This window comes from Electrophorus electricus, chromosome 5 (assembly GCF_041902795.1).
Source record: "Electrophorus electricus isolate QZ-2024a chromosome 5, ASM4190279v1, whole genome shotgun sequence".
Taxonomy (NCBI): domain Eukaryota; kingdom Metazoa; phylum Chordata; class Actinopteri; order Gymnotiformes; family Gymnotidae; genus Electrophorus; species Electrophorus electricus.
The window spans coordinates 13,480,001-13,498,900 of record NC_137501.1 but is presented as its reverse complement, the minus strand read 5'-3'; the positions used below and the strand labels follow the sequence as shown (position 1 = coordinate 13,498,900).

General features: G+C 38.0%; 1 protein-coding gene and 10 non-coding genes across 17 annotated transcripts in view; all 11 read right to left on the bottom strand.

Moving 5' to 3' along the window:
* Positions 1 to 708: 708 nt before the first annotated feature.
* Positions 709 to 924, bottom strand: LOC118242052 (small nucleolar RNA U3). The gene has a single exon (XR_004776540.2). It is a non-coding gene; the product is annotated as a small nucleolar RNA U3 (small nucleolar RNA).
* Positions 925 to 2,181: 1,257 nt separating this feature from the next.
* On the bottom strand, positions 2,182 to 2,397 carry LOC145658026 (small nucleolar RNA U3). Its single transcript, XR_014123994.1, has one exon. It is a non-coding gene; the product is annotated as a small nucleolar RNA U3 (small nucleolar RNA).
* Positions 2,398 to 3,630: 1,233 nt separating this feature from the next.
* On the bottom strand, positions 3,631 to 3,846 carry LOC118242049 (small nucleolar RNA U3). The gene has a single exon (XR_004776537.1). It is a non-coding gene; the product is annotated as a small nucleolar RNA U3 (small nucleolar RNA).
* Positions 3,847 to 5,097: 1,251 nt separating this feature from the next.
* On the bottom strand, positions 5,098 to 5,313 carry LOC118242046 (small nucleolar RNA U3). Its single transcript, XR_004776534.1, has one exon. It is a non-coding gene; the product is annotated as a small nucleolar RNA U3 (small nucleolar RNA).
* A 1,283-nt stretch (positions 5,314 to 6,596) lies between these two features.
* LOC118242045 (small nucleolar RNA U3) lies at positions 6,597 to 6,812 on the bottom strand. The gene has a single exon (XR_004776533.1). It is a non-coding gene; the product is annotated as a small nucleolar RNA U3 (small nucleolar RNA).
* A 1,307-nt stretch (positions 6,813 to 8,119) lies between these two features.
* Positions 8,120 to 8,335, bottom strand: LOC118242044 (small nucleolar RNA U3). Its single transcript, XR_004776532.1, has one exon. It is a non-coding gene; the product is annotated as a small nucleolar RNA U3 (small nucleolar RNA).
* Positions 8,336 to 9,598: 1,263 nt separating this feature from the next.
* Positions 9,599 to 9,814, bottom strand: LOC118242058 (small nucleolar RNA U3). The gene has a single exon (XR_004776546.1). It is a non-coding gene; the product is annotated as a small nucleolar RNA U3 (small nucleolar RNA).
* Positions 9,815 to 11,089: 1,275 nt separating this feature from the next.
* LOC118242057 (small nucleolar RNA U3) lies at positions 11,090 to 11,305 on the bottom strand. Its single transcript, XR_004776545.1, has one exon. It is a non-coding gene; the product is annotated as a small nucleolar RNA U3 (small nucleolar RNA).
* Positions 11,306 to 12,586: 1,281 nt separating this feature from the next.
* Positions 12,587 to 12,802, bottom strand: LOC118242056 (small nucleolar RNA U3). The gene has a single exon (XR_004776544.1). It is a non-coding gene; the product is annotated as a small nucleolar RNA U3 (small nucleolar RNA).
* Positions 12,803 to 14,083: 1,281 nt separating this feature from the next.
* Positions 14,084 to 14,299, bottom strand: LOC118242053 (small nucleolar RNA U3). Its single transcript, XR_004776541.2, has one exon. It is a non-coding gene; the product is annotated as a small nucleolar RNA U3 (small nucleolar RNA).
* A 736-nt stretch (positions 14,300 to 15,035) lies between these two features.
* Positions 15,036 to 18,900, bottom strand: part of micu3a (mitochondrial calcium uptake 3a) — a 19,835-nt gene continuing 15,970 nt past the window's right edge. For 5 of the 7 annotated variants that reach the window (XM_035530235.2, XM_035530237.2, XM_035530236.2 and 2 more), the window contains 4 exons: positions 17,788 to 17,896; positions 17,481 to 17,638; positions 16,720 to 16,784; positions 15,036 to 16,535 (listed from right to left, as the gene is read on the bottom strand). In XM_035530235.2, coding sequence (XP_035386128.1) covers positions 16,529 to 16,535; positions 16,720 to 16,784; positions 17,481 to 17,638; positions 17,788 to 17,896 — 339 coding nt within the window. In that variant the 3' untranslated portion in view covers positions 15,036 to 16,528. Of the gene's footprint in view, positions 16,785 to 17,480; positions 17,639 to 17,787; positions 17,897 to 18,900 lie in introns of all 7 variants that reach the window. The other 2 variants (XM_081714223.1, XM_081714222.1) reach the window with 2 other exon arrangements.

The window sequence follows — 18,900 nt, the reverse complement described above, 5'->3', positions numbered from 1 at the left end:
GGACCGTCATACGATCTCTGTCAGGTGTGAATGTAGACTGGGTCATAACGGCACCATTCTCCAAATCTTGAAGTATTTCTTGTTAGAAATAAGTATTCATTGTTGCATTTTAGAGATTTATTTTAGATTATTTAGTTGCAATACTGTGCAGGACATATTCGGAAATGCATATCTTAATGAAAATTTAACGCAATAAAATATGCACAGAGTGAAAGCAAAGTTACACAAGTACATCATAAGGTGCATACATAACATGAAAATAAATAAATAAATAAATATAACAACAACAACAACAACAACAACAACAATAATAATAATATAGATAGATAGATAGATAGATAGATAGATAGATAGATAGACTCTGGAATGTTATCATATGTGTGAAAAGTATGTTGCAGAGGATGCACTAGCTCCCCCTAGTGGATAGTTTTTAACTATAAAGTAAAAATAAATGAGGAAGAATACGGATGATGTTAAACAGTAAAAAAAACTAGCCAGTATGAACACTCGTTCCCACAACTAGAAATCAGCGCGTCAGAGCTTTGAAGTCGCACCTACAGGTGAAAACCTACATCACAGTGTAGAATGCAACGTCCAATTAATAGAGAAGCAAAACAAAGAGCATGTTCACTTAAGAACGTTGAAACGTATATTTACATGAAAGTAACAAGGATTCACATTAATATTGCTTTTGACCAGAGAGAACTAACCACTCTGTACATGTTCTCTTCCTCCAGCACTGTGAAACACAGCAGGAACGTTCATCAATAACAGAGAGCGTATGATGATAAATCATTACTCTCCGCCCGATTCACGCTCAGAAGAAAACATCTCAGCTCATCATCGTGGTTAGGGAGACAAAACACTTTCGAATCACATTTCACAGTTAGAAACTATAGAAATGATCCCTGAAAGTATAGTCTTAACCTCTCTTCTACCCTAACATGTACCTTTAATCCTGTTACCACGTTTCACTCAGATGGTAAACCGAATCACACATCGTAACCGCTGATTTCTTTCTCATACCAATACAGACAATTCAAAGATTTGCTTGAATACCGCAAGTTTATCGCCTGGTGTCATGCTTATTAAAGTATATAATCCAAACCAGTTTTGCTTGTAATGATTCTGTATTGACAATCACTGGTGACATTTAACTATGCTTGCTTAAGTATTTTCTTTTCTTTTCTTTCTTTTTTTGAATTTCCAGATGTGTTCGTATTTTAATTTGGTTAGTGTTTATAACTCATCCTACCTCGTAACACATAACTGTCAGAATTAGACTCTAATCACTCAAAAGTATTATTTGAGAATCTGTCAAATTTTGAGATATATTTAAGTGTGCCTTATACAAACAGCACGGTTTCCAGTTTGGAACGTCATGTTTGAGTGTTTCCAGCCACAGTGACGAGCGAGCTGTGAGCTGCGATGCTTTTCCTCCGAGTGTGAATCGCGCGGACCGTCATACGATCTCTGTCAGGTGTGAATGTAGACTGGGTCATAACGGCACCATTCTCCAAATCTTGAAGTATTTCTTGTTAGAAATAAGTATTCATTGTTGCATTTTGGAGATTTATTTTAGATTATTCAGTTGCAATACTGTGCAGGACATATTTGGAAATGCATGTCTTAATGAAAATTTAACGCAATAAAATATGCACAGAGTGAAAGCAAAGTTACACAAGTACATCATAAGGTGCATACATAACATGAAAATAAATAAATAAATAAATAAATATAACAACAACAACAACAACAACAATAATAATAATAATAATAATAATAATAATAATAATAATATAGATAGATAGATAGATAGATAGATAGATAGACTCTGGAATGTTATCATATGTGTGAAAAGTATGTTGCAGAGGATGCACTAGCTCCCCCTAGTGGATAGTTTTTAACTATAAAGTAAAAATAAATGAGGAAGAATACGGATGATGTTAAACAGTAAAAAAAACTAGCCAGTATGAACACTCGTTCCCACAACTAGAAATCAGCGCGTCAGAGCTTTGAAGTCGCACCTACAGGTGAAAACCTACATCACAGTGTAGAATGCAACGTCCAATTAATAGAGAAGCAAAACAAAGAGCATGTTCACTTAAGAACGTTGAAACGTATGTTTGCATAAAAGTAACAAAGATTCACATTAATATTGCTTTTGACCAGAGAGAACTAACCACTCTGTACATGTTCTCTTCCTCCAGCACTGTGAAACACAGCAGGAACGTTCATCAATGACAGAGAGCGTATGATGATAAATCATTACTCTCCGCCCGATTCACGCTCAGAAGAAAACATCTCAGCTCATCATCGTGGTTAGGGAGACAAAACACTTTCGAATCACATTTCACAGTTAGAAACTATAGAAATGATCCCTGAAAGCATAGTCTTATCCTCTCCTCTACCCTAACATGTACCTTTAATCCTGTTACCACGTTTCACTCAGATGGTAAACCGAATCACACATCGTAACCGCTGATTTCTTTCTCATACCAATACAGACAATTCAAAGATTTGCTTGAATACCGCAAGTTTATCGCCTGGTGTCATGCTTATTAAAGTATATAATCCAAACCAGTTTTGCTTGTAATGATTCTGTATTGACAATCACTGGTGACATTTAACTATGCTTGCTTAAGTATTTTCTTTTCTTTTCTTTCTTTTTTTGAATTTCCAGATGTGTTCGTATTTTAATTTGGTTAGTGTTTATAACTCATCCTACCTCGTAACACATAACTGTCAGAATTAGACTCTAATCACTCAAAAGTATTATTTGAGAATCTGTCAAATTTTGAGATATATTTAAGTGTGCCTTATACAAACAGCACGGTTTCCAGTTTGGAACGTCATGTTTGAGTGTTTCCAGCCACAGTGACGAGCGAGCTGTGAGCTGCGATGCTTTTCCTCCGAGTGTGAATCGCGCGGACCGTCATACGATCTCTGTCAGGTGTGAATGTAGACTGGGTCATAACGGCACCATTCTCCAAATCTTGAAGTATTTCTTGTTAGAAATAAGTATTCATTGTTGCATTTTGGAGATTTATTTTAGATTATTTAGCTGCAATACTGTGCAGGACATATTTGGAAATGCATGTCTTAATGAAAATTTAACGCAATAAAATATGCACAGAGTGAAAGCAAAGTTACACAAGTACATCATAAGGTGCATACATAACATGAAAATAAATAAATAAATAAATAAATATAACAACAACAACAACAACAATAATAATAATAATAATAATAATAATAATATAGATAGATAGATAGATAGATAGATAGATTCTGGAATGTTATCATATGTGTGAAAAGTATGTTGCAGAGGATGCACTAGCTCCCCCTAGTGGATAGTTTTTAACTATAAAGTAAAAATAAATGAGGAAGAATACGGATGATGTTAAACAGTAAAAAAAACTAGCCAGTATGAACACTCGTTCCCACAACTAGAAATCAGCGCGTCAGAGCTTTGAAGTCGCACCTACAGGTGAAAACCTACATCACAGTGTAGAATGCATCGTCCAATTAATAGAGAAGCAAAACAAAGAGCATGTTCACTTAAAAACGTATATTTACATAAAAGTAACAAAAATTCATATTAATATTGCTTTTGACCAGAGAGAACTAACCACTCTGTACATGTTCTCTTCCTCCAGCACTGTGAAACACAGCAGGAACGTTCATCAATGACAGAGAGCGTATGATGATAAATCATTACTCTCCGCCCGATTCACGCTCAGAAGAAAACATCTCAGCTCATCATCGTGGTTAGGGAGACAAAACACTTTCGAATCACATTTCACAGTTAGAAACTATAGAAATGATCCCTGAAAGTATAGTCTTAACCTCTCTTCTACCCTAACATGTACCTTTAATCCTGTTACCACGTTTCACTCAGATGGTAAACCGAATCACACATCGTAACCGCTGATTTCTTTCTCATACCAATACAGACAATTCAAAGATTTGCTTGAATACCGCAAGTTTATCGCCTGGTGTCATGCTTATTAAAGTATATAATCCAAACCAGTTTTGCTTGTAATGATTCTGTATTGACAATCACTGGTGACATTTAACTATGCTTGCTTAAGTATTTTCTTTTCTTTTCTTTCTTTTTTTGAATTTCCAGATGTGTTCGTATTTTAATTTGGTTAGTGTTTATAACTCATCCTACCTCGTAACACATAACTGTCAGAATTAGACTCTAATCACTCAAAAGTATTATTTGAGAATCTGTCAAATTTTGAGATATATTTAAGTGTGCCTTATACAAACAGCACGGTTTCCAGTTTGGAACGTCATGTTTGAGTGTTTCCAGCCACAGTGACGAGCGAGCTGTGAGCTGCGATGCTTTTCCTCCGAGTGCGAATCGCGCGGACCGTCATACGATCTCTGTCAGGTGTGAATGTAGACTGGGTCATAACGGCACCATTCTCCAAATCTTGAAGTATTTCTTGTTAGAAATAAGTATTCATTGTTGCATTTTGGAGATTTATTTTAGATTATTTAGTTGCAATACTGTGCAGGACATATTTGGAAATGCATGTCTTAATGAAAATTTAACGCAATAAAATATGCACAGAGTGAAAGCAAAGTTACACAAGTACATCATAAGGTGCATACATAACATGAAAATAAATAAATAAATAAATAAATATAACAACAACAACAACAACAACAACAATAATAATAATAATAATAATAATATATATATATATAGATAGATAGATAGATAGATAGATAGACTCTGGAATGTTATCATATGTGTGAAAAGTATGTTGCAGAGGATGCACTAGCTCCCCCTAGTGGATAGTTTTTAACTATAAAGTAAAAATAAATGAGGAAGAATACGGATGATGTTAAACAGTAAAAAAAACTAGCCAGTATGAACACTCGTTCCCACAACTAGAAATCAGCGCGTCAGAGCTTTGAAGTCGCACCTACAGGTGAAAACCTACATCACAGTGTAGAATGCATCGTCCAATTAATAGAGAAGCAAAACAAAGAGCATGTTCACTTAAGAACGTTGAAACGTATATTTACATAAAAGCAACAAAGATTCACATTATTATTGCTTTTGACCAGAGAGAACTAACCACTCTGTACATGTTCTCTTCCTCCAGCACTGTGAAACACAGCAGGAACGTTCATCAATGACAGAGAGCGTATGATGATAAATCATTACTCTCCGCCCGATTCACGCTCAGAAGAAAACATCTCAGCTCATCATCGTGGTTAGGGAGACAAAACACTTTCGAATCACATTTCACAGTTAGAAACTATAGAAATGATCCCTGAAAGTATAGTCTTAACCTCTCCTCTACCCTAACATGTACCTTTAATCCTGTTACCACGTTTCACTCAGATGGTAAACCGAATCACACATCGTAACCGCTGATTTCTTTCTCATACCAATACAGACAATTCAAAGATTTGCTTGAATACCGCAAGTTTATCGCCTGGTGTCATGCTTATTAAAGTATATAATCCAAACCAGTTTTGCTTGTAATGATTCTGTATTGACAATCACTGGTGACATTTAACTATGCTTGCTTAAGTATTTTCTTTTCTTTTCTTTCTTTTTTTGAATTTCCAGATGTGTTCGTATTTTAATTTGGTTAGTGTTTATAACTCATCCTACCTCGTAACACATAACTGTCAGAATTAGACTCTAATCACTCAAAAGTATTATTTGAGAATCTGTCAAATTTTGAGATATATTTAAGTGTGCCTTATACAAACAGCACGGTTTCCAGTTTGGAACGTCATGTTTGAGTGTTTCCAGCCACAGTGACGAGCGAGCTGTGAGCTGCGATGCTTTTCCTCCGAGTGTGAATCGCGCGGACCGTCATACGATCTCTGTCAGGTGTGAATGTAGACTGGGTCATAACGGCACCATTCTCCAAATCTTGAAGTATTTCTTGTTAGAAATAAGTATTCATTGTTGCATTTTGGAGATTTATTTTAGATTATTTAGTTGCAATACTGTGCAGGACATATTTGGAAATGCATGTCTTAATGAAAATTTAACGCAATAAAATATGCACAGAGTGAAAGCAAAGTTACACAAGTACATCATAAGGTGCATACATAACATGAAAATAAATAAATAAATAAATAAATATAACAACAACAACAACAACAATAATAATAATAATAATAATAATATATATATATATATATATATATATATATATATATATATATATATATAGATAGATAGATAGATAGATAGATAGATAGACTCTGGAATGTTATCATATGTGTGAAAAGTATGTTGCAGAGGATGCACTAGCTCCCCCTAGTGGATAGTTTTTAACTATAAAGTAAAAATAAATGAGGAAGAATACGGATGATGTTAAACAGTAAAAAAAACTAGCCAGTATAAACACTCGTTCCCACAACTAGAAATCAGCGCGTCAGAGCTTTGAAGTCGCACCTACAGGTGAAAACCTACATCACAGTGTAGAATGCATCGTCCAATTAATAGAGAAGCAAAACAAAGAGCATGTTCACTTAAGAACGTTGAAACGTATATTTACATAAAAGCAACAAAGATTCACATTATTATTGCTTTTGACCAGAGAGAACTAACCACTCTGTACATGTTCTCTTCCTCCAGCACTGTGAAACACAGCAGGAACGTTCATCAATGACAGAGAGCGTATGATGATAAATCATTACTCTCCGCCCGATTCACGCTCAGAAGAAAACATCTCAGCTCATCATCGTGGTTAGGGAGACAAAACACTTTCGAATCACATTTCACAGTTAGAAACTATAGAAATGATCCCTGAAAGTATAGTCTTAACCTCTCCTCTACCCTAACATGTACCTTTAATCCTGTTACCACGTTTCACTCAGATGGTAAACCGAATCACACATCGTAACCGCTGATTTCTTTCTCATACCAATACAGACAATTCAAAGATTTGCTTGAATACCGCAAGTTTATCGCCTGGTGTCATGCTTATTAAAGTATATAATCCAAACCAGTTTTGCTTGTAATGATTCTGTATTGACAATCACTGGTGACATTTAACTATGCTTGCTTAAGTATTTTCTTTTCTTTTCTTTCTTTTTTTGAATTTCCAGATGTGTTCGTATTTTAATTTGGTTAGTGTTTATAACTCATCCTACCTCGTAACACATAACTGTCAGAATTAGACTCTAATCACTCAAAAGTATTATTTGAGAATCTGTCAAATTTTGAGATATATTTAAGTGTGCCTTATACAAACAGCACGGTTTCCAGTTTGGAACGTCATGTTTGAGTGTTTCCAGCCACAGTGACGAGCGAGCTGTGAGCTGCGATGCTTTTCCTCCGAGTGTGAATCGCGCGGACCGTCATACGATCTCTGTCAGGTGTGAATGTAGACTGGGTCATAACGGCACCATTCTCCAAATCTTGAAGTATTTCTTGTTAGAAATAAGTATTCATTGTTGCATTTTGGAGATTTATTTTAGATTATTTAGTTGCAATACTGTGCAGGACATATTTGGAAATGCATGTCTTAATGAAAATTTAACGCAATAAAATATGCACAGAGTGAAAGCAAAGTTACACAAGTACATCATAAGGTGCATACATAACATGAAAATAAATAAATAAATAAATAAATATAACAACAACAACAACAACAACAACAATAATAATAATAATAATAATAATATATATATATATATATATATATATAGATAGATAGATAGATAGATAGATAGATAGATAGATAGATAGATAGATAGATAGATAGATAGATAGATAGACTCTGGAATGTTATCATATGTGTGAAAAGTATGTTGCAGAGGATGCACTAGCTCCCCCTAGTGGATAGTTTTTAACTATAAAGTAAAAATAAATGAGGAAGAATACGGATGATGTTAAACAGTAAAAAAAACTAGCCAGTATGAACACTCGTTCCCACAACTAGAAATCAGCGCGTCAGAGCTTTGAAGTCGCACCTACAGGTGAAAACCTACATCACAGTGTAGAATGCATCGTCCAATTAATAGAGAAGCAAAACAAAGAGCATGTTCACTTAAGAACGTTGAAACGTATATTTACATAAAAGTAACAAAGATTCACATTATTATTGCTTTTGACCAGAGAGAACTAACCACTCTGTACATGTTCTCTTCCTCCAGCACTGTGAAACACAGCAGGAACGTTCATCAATGACAGAGAGCGTATGATGATAAATCATTACTCTCCGCCCGATTCACGCTCAGAAGAAAACATCTCAGCTCATCATCGTGGTTAGGGAGACAAAACACTTTCGAATCACATTTCACAGTTAGAAACTATAGAAATGATCCCTGAAAGTATAGTCTTAACCTCTCCTCTACCCTAACATGTACCTTTAATCCTGTTACCACGTTTCACTCAGATGGTAAACCGAATCACACATCGTAACCGCTGATTTCTTTCTCATACCAATACAGACAATTCAAAGATTTGCTTGAATACCGCAAGTTTATCGCCTGGTGTCATGCTTATTAAAGTATATAATCCAAACCAGTTTTGCTTGTAATGATTCTGTATTGACAATCACTGGTGACATTTAACTATGCTTGCTTAAGTATTTTCTTTTCTTTTCTTTCTTTTTTTGAATTTCCAGATGTGTTCGTATTTTAATTTGGTTAGTGTTTATAACTCATCCTACCTCGTAACACATAACTGTCAGAATTAGACTCTAATCACTCAAAAGTATTATTTGAGAATCTGTCAAATTTTGAGATATATTTAAGTGTGCCTTATACAAACAGCACGGTTTCCAGTTTGGAACGTCATGTTTGAGTGTTTCCAGCCACAGTGACGAGCGAGCTGTGAGCTGCGATGCTTTTCCTCCGAGTGTGAATCGCGCGGACCGTCATACGATCTCTGTCAGGTGTGAATGTAGACTGGGTCATAACGGCACCATTCTCCAAATCTTGAAGTATTTCTTGTTAGAAATAAGTATTCATTGTTGCATTTTGGAGATTTATTTTAGATTATTTAGTTGCAATACTGTGCAGGACATATTTGGAAATGCATGTCTTAATGAAAATTTAACGCAATAAAATATGCACAGAGTGAAAGCAAAGTTACACAAGTACATCATAAGGTGCATACATAACATGAAAATAAATAAATAAATAAATAAATATAACAACAACAACAACAACAACAATAATAATAATAATAATAATAATAATATATATATATATAGATAGATAGATAGATAGATAGATAGATAGATAGATAGACTCTGGAATGTTATCATATGTGTGAAAAGTATGTTGCAGAGGATGCACTAGCTCCCCCTAGTGGATAGTTTTTAACTATAAAGTAAAAATAAATGAGGAAGAATACGGATGATGTTAAACAGTAAAAAAAACTAGCCAGTATAAACACTCGTTCCCACAACTAGAAATCAGCGCGTCAGAGCTTTGAAGTCGCACCTACAGGTGAAAACCTACATCACAGTGTAGAATGCATCGTCCAATTAATAGAGAAGCAAAAGAAAGAGCATGTTCACTTAAGAACGTTGAAACGTATATTTACATAAAAGCAACAAAGATTCACATTATTATTGCTTTTGACCAGAGAGAACTAACCACTCTGTACATGTTCTCTTCCTCCAGCACTGTGAAACACAGCAGGAACGTTCATCAATGACAGAGAGCGTATGATGATAAATCATTACTCTCCGCCCGATTCACGCTCAGAAGAAAACATCTCAGCTCATCATCGTGGTTAGGGAGACAAAACACTTTCGAATCACATTTCACAGTTAGAAACTATAGAAATGATCCCTGAAAGTATAGTCTTAACCTCTCCTCTACCCTAACATGTACCTTTAATCCTGTTACCACGTTTCACTCAGATGGTAAACCGAATCACACATCGTAACCGCTGATTTCTTTCTCATACCAATACAGACAATTCAAAGATTTGCTTGAATACCGCAAGTTTATCGCCTGGTGTCATGCTTATTAAAGTATATAATCCAAACCAGTTTTGCTTGTAATGATTCTGTATTGACAATCACTGGTGACATTTAACTATGCTTGCTTAAGTATTTTCTTTTCTTTTCTTTCTTTTTTTGAATTTCCAGATGTGTTCGTATTTTAATTTGGTTAGTGTTTATAACTCATCCTACCTCGTAACACATAACTGTCAGAATTAGACTCTAATCACTCAAAAGTATTATTTGAGAATCTGTCAAATTTTGAGATATATTTAAGTGTGCCTTATACAAACAGCACGGTTTCCAGTTTGGAACGTCATGTTTGAGTGTTTCCAGCCACAGTGACGAGCGAGCTGTGAGCTGCGATGCTTTTCCTCCGAGTGTGAATCGCGCGGACCGTCATACGATCTCTGTCAGGTGTGAATGTAGACTGGGTCATAACGGCACCATTCTCCAAATCTTGAAGTATTTCTTGTTAGAAATAAGTATTCATTGTTGCATTTTGGAGATTTATTTTAGATTATTTAGTTGCAATACTGTGCAGGACATATTTGGAAATGCATGTCTTAATGAAAATTTAACGCAATAAAATATGCACAGAGTGAAAGCAAAGTTACACAAGTACATCATAAGGTGCATACATAACATGAAAATAAATAAATAAATAAATAAATATAACAACAACAACAACAACAACAACAATAATAATAATAATAATAATAATATATATATATATATATATATATATAGATAGATAGATAGATAGATAGATAGATAGATAGATAGACTCTGGAATGTTATCATATGTGTGAAAAGTATGTTGCAGAGGATGCACTAGCTCCCCCTAGTGGATAGTTTTTAACTATAAAGTAAAAATAAATGAGGAAGAATACGGATGATGTTAAACAGTAAAAAAAACTAGCCAGTATGAACACTCGTTCCCACAACTAGAAATCAGCGCGTCAGAGCTTTGAAGTCGCACCTACAGGTGAAAACCTACATCACAGTGTAGAATGCATCGTCCAATTAATAGAGAAGCAAAACAAAGAGCATGTTCACTTAAGAACGTTGAAACGTATATTTACATAAAAGTAACAAAGATTCACATTATTATTGCTTTTGACCAGAGAGAACTAACCACTCTGTACATGTTCTCTTCCTCCAGCACTGTGAAACACAGCAGGAACGTTCATCAATGACAGAGAGCGTATGATGATAAATCATTACTCTCCGCCCGATTCACGCTCAGAAGAAAACATCTCAGCTCATCATCGTGGTTAGGGAGACAAAACACTTTCGAATCACATTTCACAGTTAGAAACTATAGAAATGATCCCTGAAAGTATAGTCTTAACCTCTCCTCTACCCTAACATGTACCTTTAATCCTGTTACCACGTTTCACTCAGATGGTAAACCGAATCACACATCGTAACCGCTGATTTCTTTCTCATACCAATACAGACAATTCAAAGATTTGCTTGAATACCGCAAGTTTATCGCCTGGTGTCATGCTTATTAAAGTATATAATCCAAACCAGTTTTGCTTGTAATGATTCTGTATTGACAATCACTGGTGACATTTAACTATGCTTGCTTAAGTATTTTCTTTTCTTTTCTTTCTTTTTTTGAATTTCCAGATGTGTTCGTATTTTAATTTGGTTAGTGTTTATAACTCATCCTACCTCGTAACACATAACTGTCAGAATTAGACTCTAATCACTCAAAAGTATTATTTGAGAATCTGTCAAATTTTGAGATATATTTAAGTGTGCCTTATACAAACAGCACGGTTTCCAGTTTGGAACGTCATGTTTGAGTGTTTCCAGCCACAGTGACGAGCGAGCTGTGAGCTGCGATGCTTTTCCTCCGAGTGTGAATCGCGCGGACCGTCATACGATCTCTGTCAGGTGTGAATGTAGACTGGGTCATAACGGCACCATTCTCCAAATCTTGAAGTATTTCTTGTTAGAAATAAGTATTCATTGTTGCATTTTGGAGATTTATTTTAGATTATTTAGTTGCAATACTGTGCAGGACATATTTGGAAATGCATGTCTTAATGAAAATTTAACGCAATAAAATATGCACAGAGTGAAAGCAAAGTTACACAAGTACATCATAAGGTGCATACATAACATGAAAATAAATAAATAAATAAATAAATATAACAACAACAACAACAACAATAATAATAATAATAATAATAATATATATATATATATATATATATATATATATATATATATATATATATATAGATAGATAGATAGATAGATAGATAGACTCTGGAATGTTATCATATGTGTGAAAAGTATGTTGCAGAGGATGCACTAGCTCCCCCTAGTGGATAGTTTTTAACTATAAAGTAAAAATAAATGAGGAAGAATACGGATGATGTTAAACAGTAAAAAAAACTAGCCAGTATAAACACTCGTTCCCACAACTAGAAATCAGCGCGTCAGAGCTTTGAAGTCGCACCTACAGGTGAAAACCTACATCACAGTGTAGAATGCATCGTCCAATTAATAGAGAAGCAAAACAAAGAGCATGTTCACTTAAGAACGTTGAAACGTATATTTACATAAAAGCAACAAAGATTCACATTATTATTGCTTTTGACCAGAGAGAACTAACCACTCTGTACATGTTCTCTTCCTCCAGCACTGTGAAACACAGCAGGAACGTTCATCAATGACAGAGAGCGTATGATGATAAATCATTACTCTCCGCCCGATTCACGCTCAGAAGAAAACATCTCAGCTCATCATCGTGGTTAGGGAGACAAAACACTTTCGAATCACATTTCACAGTTAGAAACTATAGAAATGATCCCTGAAAGTATAGTCTTAACCTCTCCTCTACCCTAACATGTACCTTTAATCCTGTTACCACGTTTCACTCAGATGGTAAACCGAATCACACATCGTAACCGCTGATTTCTTTCTCATACCAATACAGACAATTCAAAGATTTGCTTGAATACCGCAAGTTTATCGCCTGGTGTCATGCTTATTAAAGTATATAATCCAAACCAGTTTTGCTTGTAATGATTCTGTATTGACAATCACTGGTGACATTTAACTATGCTTGCTTAAGTATTTTCTTTTCTTTTCTTTCTTTTTTTGAATTTCCAGATGTGTTCGTATTTTAATTTGGTTAGTGTTTATAACTCATCCTACCTCGTAACACATAACTGTCAGAATTAGACTCTAATCACTCAAAAGTATTATTTGAGAATCTGTCAAATTTTGAGATATATTTAAGTGTGCCTTATACAAACAGCACGGTTTCCAGTTTGGAACGTCATGTTTGAGTGTTTCCAGCCACAGTGACGAGCGAGCTGTGAGCTGCGATGCTTTTCCTCCGAGTGTGAATCGCGCGGACCGTCATACGATCTCTGTCAGGTGTGAATGTAGACTGGGTCATAACGGCACCATTCTCCAAATCTTGAAGTATTTCTTGTTAGAAATAAGTATTCATTGTTGCATTTTGGAGATTTATTTTAGATTATTTAGTTGCAATACTGTGCAGGACATATTTGGAAATGCATGTCTTAATGAAAATTTAACGCAATAAAATATGCACAGAGTGAAAGCAAAGTTACACAAGTACATCATAAGGTGCATACATAACATGAAAATAAATAAATAAATAAATAAATATAACAACAACAACAACAACAATAATAATAATAATAATAATAATATATATATATATATATATATATATATATATATATATATATATATATATAGATAGATAGATAGATAGATAGATAGACTCTGGAATGTTATCATATGTGTGAAAAGTATGTTGCAGAGGATGCACTAGCTCCCCCTAGTGGATAGTTTTTAACTATAAAGTAAAAATAAATGAGGAAGAATACGGATGATGTTAAACAGTAAAAAAAACTAGCCAGTATAAACACTCGTTCCCACAACTAGAAATCAGCGCGTCAGAGCTTTGAAGTCGCACCTACAGGTGAAAACCTACATCACAGTGTAGAATGCATCGTCCAATTAATAGAGAAGCAAAACAAAGAGCATGTTCACTTAAGAACGTTGAAACGTATATTTACATAAAAGCAACAAAGATTCACATTATTATTGCTTTTGACCAGAGAGAACTAACCACTCTGTACATGTTCTCTTCCTCCAGCACTGTGAAACACAGCAGGAACGTTCATCAATGACAGAGAGCGTATGATGATAAATCATTACTCTCCGCCCGATTCACGCTCAGAAGAAAACATCTCAGCTCATCATCGTGGTTAGGGAGACAAAACACTTTCGAATCACATTTCACAGTTAGAAACTATAGAAATGATCCCTGAAAGTATAGTCTTAACCTCTCCTCTACCCTAACATGTACCTTTAATCCTGTTACCACGTTTCACTCAGATGGTAAACCGAATCACACATCGTAACCGCTGATTTCTTTCTCATACCAATACAGACCATTCAAAGATTTGCTTGAATACCGCAATTTTACAGTTTTACATTAACATTTATTTATCGTAACCTTTTTACCCACAATCCCACATCTTTTTTTCATACGTCACGGTGTCGTTTAAGCCAATCGCTGTAAGAGCTTCGTCGGTGACTCAAAACCTACGTGTTGTTGAGTTCTTCCGCTCTCTTCGAATTATGCCAGAAATGTAAATAATATCAACTACTACTGGACGCGTTTAAACGTTTTGTATGGAAGTATTTACAGCGCTCGTAGGTTTATCAGTGGAGGATTTTCTATATATAATACATTCTTATTTAGAACTTCCTGGGTTCATATGAGTAGCATGACCCCCGACAAGCAAACTCGACAAAAATGCTGTTAGGGTCCTCCACACGGCTTTGGTGTATAAAGTTATATCGTTATTTTTACCCAGCAAACGCGGTTTCTCGTAGCTACGATTTGGACCGCGGGTAAACATTTCTTAGCATATGCATTTGCTACGTCCCGTGGGAGGACGCAGCTTGTCCCGCTGCTGCATGTCTAGCATCAATAAAGCTTTAAATACCAGGTCGCCCGTGGTGAGGCGTTTTATAAGAGTGCAGTAAGAAACGTCTGTATGCGAGAAGAAATGCTTTCATACTCTCATTTATTACATATGAGCAAGTTTCGCAGTATGTCACCTCGTAACGCATCGCATCTCGTAACGGAAGTCATGCATAGATATTGTTGACAATGGGGACCGGTATAGAGACATTCTGTGTTTATTGGAAAGGTTTCATTGATTTGTGACCTTCATGCGAGAGAGAGAGAGAGAGAGAGAGAGAGAAAGCAAACAAACACACACACACACACACATACTTCCGTTCTTTGGAGGTTAACAGAGGACTGCACGTGTAGCCCAAAGACTGGATATGCATTTGAGCAAACCCTTTGAGTGTGGATCAGATAATCTTAATGCATTTGAGCAAACCCTTTGAGTGTAGAGCACATAATCTTAATGCATTTGAGCAAACCCTTTGAGTGTGGAGCACATAATGTTAATGCACTTATTATGGCCCATAAACACATGATAACCCCTGACATTCACCAGCACGTTTGTGCAGGGTTACCAGTGTTTTCTCAGTGTTATTCCCCATTAACTTTGTGTTCTGTGTAACTGGTCCACTGATGCTACTGTTGTCCCGTTTGTATGGGTTTCTTTTTTTGCTGTTGGTGCCGGGAACAAGTACTCAATCCCAAAGCTCCACACACACACTAATCTGTGTAAGGGGCGTTTTTGCTTGTCTACGCATATACTGCACAAGGAAGGTGGGGCCTATCTGTGGAGGCAGGGGGTCTGGAGAAGCCTTCGGGTTGAAGGTGTGGTCCACCATCTCAGGTTTGCTCTGTGCTCTGCTTGTTGGGTCTGGGAGTCTCGAGCTACCCTGTCATCTTATTTCGTGCTACACGTGTGCGTGACAAGGCATGCAATTCCACGGCTGTTTGATAAATCTGCTTTAAAATACATGTATTAACATTATGCATAACACATCACCACAGCTAACAAATCAAATAGCGTTAATTGAACATGATTACCCTTAAAAATGGCATTTGTTTGAAGTTATATCCGAATATATTAACATCAGCAAAGTCCAAAGCTTGGACATGGGACTATGTCAGAATTCCTTTGTCCAATGAAGACAAGAACAGGACAGGGGGTCCTTCGTTGCGTGACAGCGCGGAGACCCGCCGTGTCCCAGAGAACAAGAGCTTAACTGTGAGCGTAGACGCAGAGGAGGGATCAGTGCTGGTTTGTCATGCCGGAAGCCCGTTTTGCCGTGCGTTGTTATGGAAATGGGCCTGTGTTGTTCAGAGGGACTGCATGCCCACGGCACAGCGCTGTAGTTCCGAGCCATGCGGAATTCCGGCGTGACAGTCCAGAGCGGGAGCCGGAGGCCCCACCGTGGCAGGGAGAGGAAGGCCCGGCTGCTTCCCCCCGCCAGATGACGGCGATGAGGATGTCGATGAAGGTGAGAGGGCTCGAGCGCTTACACCTTCTCCCGAAAGCGCTTCCAGAGCTGGCGCATGTGCCCCCCGGCCTCCGAGCGCACACAGGAGAGGAAGCAGCGGCCCCGCCTTCCGCTCACCTGGTGCAGGAGAGAGGGGTGTTAACCGTCGCCGGGAGCGACGCAGCACGTATCCCACCGTTACCCGCTCTGTTTCGTTCACGTACACAAGGTTGCCAGATTGCGTGTGATGGTGTGGGAGGGGGTGGTTAGGAGTTAGAATGGGTGGAGGAGGTGGGGTGGAGGAGGAGGTGGAGGTGCTACTTATCTGCCTGCCAGCTCCTTCTTCAGACACGACTTGTAGGAGGTGAAACGCTCCACAGTCTTGTAGCCCTGCAGCCAGAGAGGTGGAGAGCAGTGCACGGGTGGAGAAAAGAGAGAGAGAGAGAGAGAGAGAGATAAGAGAGAGAGAGAGAGAGAGAGAGAGAGATAAAAGAGAGAGAGAGGAGAAGATAGATGGGGAGAGAGAAAGATGGAGGGAGGGAGGAAAAGATGGAGGGAGAGACAGAGGAGGGAGAGAGTGAAAGAGAGGGATGAGAAAAGTGAGAGACCGTGGAGAAGAGAGAGGGAGACAGTTGGAGTGAAGGTCAAAGAAGGTGAATGAGAAGGCAGGCTAATATCATTTGAGCAGCCCAGCCGTGTTAAGCAGAGGTAGAGGCCGTGCTGAAGTTCACGCCGGTGTTAGCGAGTGGAATCCGCACACATCTCGCGAGCAGCATACGGAATTAGTGCAGAAAAGTGACTTTTAAAATGTGAAAGCACAAATGCGTTCTGGTATTACATATTAAACATGAAAACTATAGAAACTGTAGACTAACAAATTCCAGCTACACTGGATCGAACGCTTGCATTAGCCCGCTAAATAAATATTGATTAGCTACCACTAGAGGGCAGTGTGGCCATAGCTCCAGTGGTCCCAGACCACTGGGATTTGACCATCATGGGATTTGTTCTTGTCTCTCAGATTATAAAAAGCCAAATAAACATGTTCACTCTTCTGTTGATGGGAACTCTCTTATTCTCTCTCACCCTCACTCCTCGGTGCAGTCTATCTTTCATGATACCGATGAACTCTTTGTAGCTGAGCTGGTCATCGTGGTCCACGTCGAAGATCTTAAAGATGGTGTTGACCAGGTGTCGCGTAAGCTTCAGGCCGGTCGCCACGTACACCGCTCTCGCAAACTCATCTGAAACACACACACACACACACACACACACAGACAGTTGCATAACTGCCCTGAATGTTCCTGTTCATTTTTCCTTGTTTTACGTGCGTGTGTGTGTGTGTGTGTTTACACTGGCATGTTTGGTTCATTCTTGGCCGCGCGGTACCCACCTTGCCCAATGGATCGACTGGCGAAGTTGTACATCTGCATGGCGATGGTGAAGTCCTCCAGGTTGTTTAGGAACTGGAAGAAAGACCGGAACTCCTCAAACGTGATGCCCTGCAGGAGACCAGCAGCTCTGAGCACCAGTGGCAACACACTCAACACACACACCCTCACACGCCTCACACGCGCATCAGCTCCAGGCGAGGGCACCTGGCCCGGATGATGTGGGACACTCGTTCTGGAAGGGTCTGAAACATTTCTGTGAGTCCACACCATCCAGTGCGACCCATCGCAGCTCCCAGACACTGTCGGTGGAAATCTCACGTCATCGGTAAGCGAAGCCAACCACGCCAATGTGAGAACAGCACAAGACGTGATTTCATAGATATAAGCCGCCTAGCGCCTTGACCTCTGACCTGGTGCCGGCAGGACGTGTTCTGGGGGCGGGGAAACTCTCTGCCCAGCCACACACTGCGACCTACAGGGCAAATATGGTTACTGTGGTAGCAATTACAAAGACTCTAAACTGCTAATGGCCCATCAGCAGTTATTCTTTGCCACATCTAAATGAGAGCCAGGCGATTTGAATCAGGTCTGCTAATTACGGTGTGGCCATGGCTTGCTGGCTTTCAGGGACTTTGAGCTGATCTCAGGTCAGTATCTAGGGGATTTAGTGTGGCAGCCAGTCAGCCCCTGTAGTTGAGAGGACTGAAGCCCTCTGGTAGAACTTTCCCATTGCGGTCGCACTGAAATTTGGCTGCAGGGATCCTTTAAAAATGGTCATTGTTCAGAGATGTGCCCTACATCAGAGATGTCCACTGTGTCAGAGATGTCCACTGTGTTAGAGATATCCCCTGCATCAGAGATGTCCACTCAGAGATGGATGTATTGAGTTAGTGGGAACACCAAACTACACAGTGCTGCTTCTGTTCATTAGAACATGTGTGATTCAGTATAATTTAGTGTGATTCAGTATAATTCAGTATAAGTCAATGTTTTCAGTATAATTCAGTGTGATTCAGTATAATTCTGTGATTCCGTGTGATTCAGTAAAATTCAGTGTGATTCAGTATAATTCTATGATTCAGTATAATTCAGTATAATTCAGTGTAATTAAG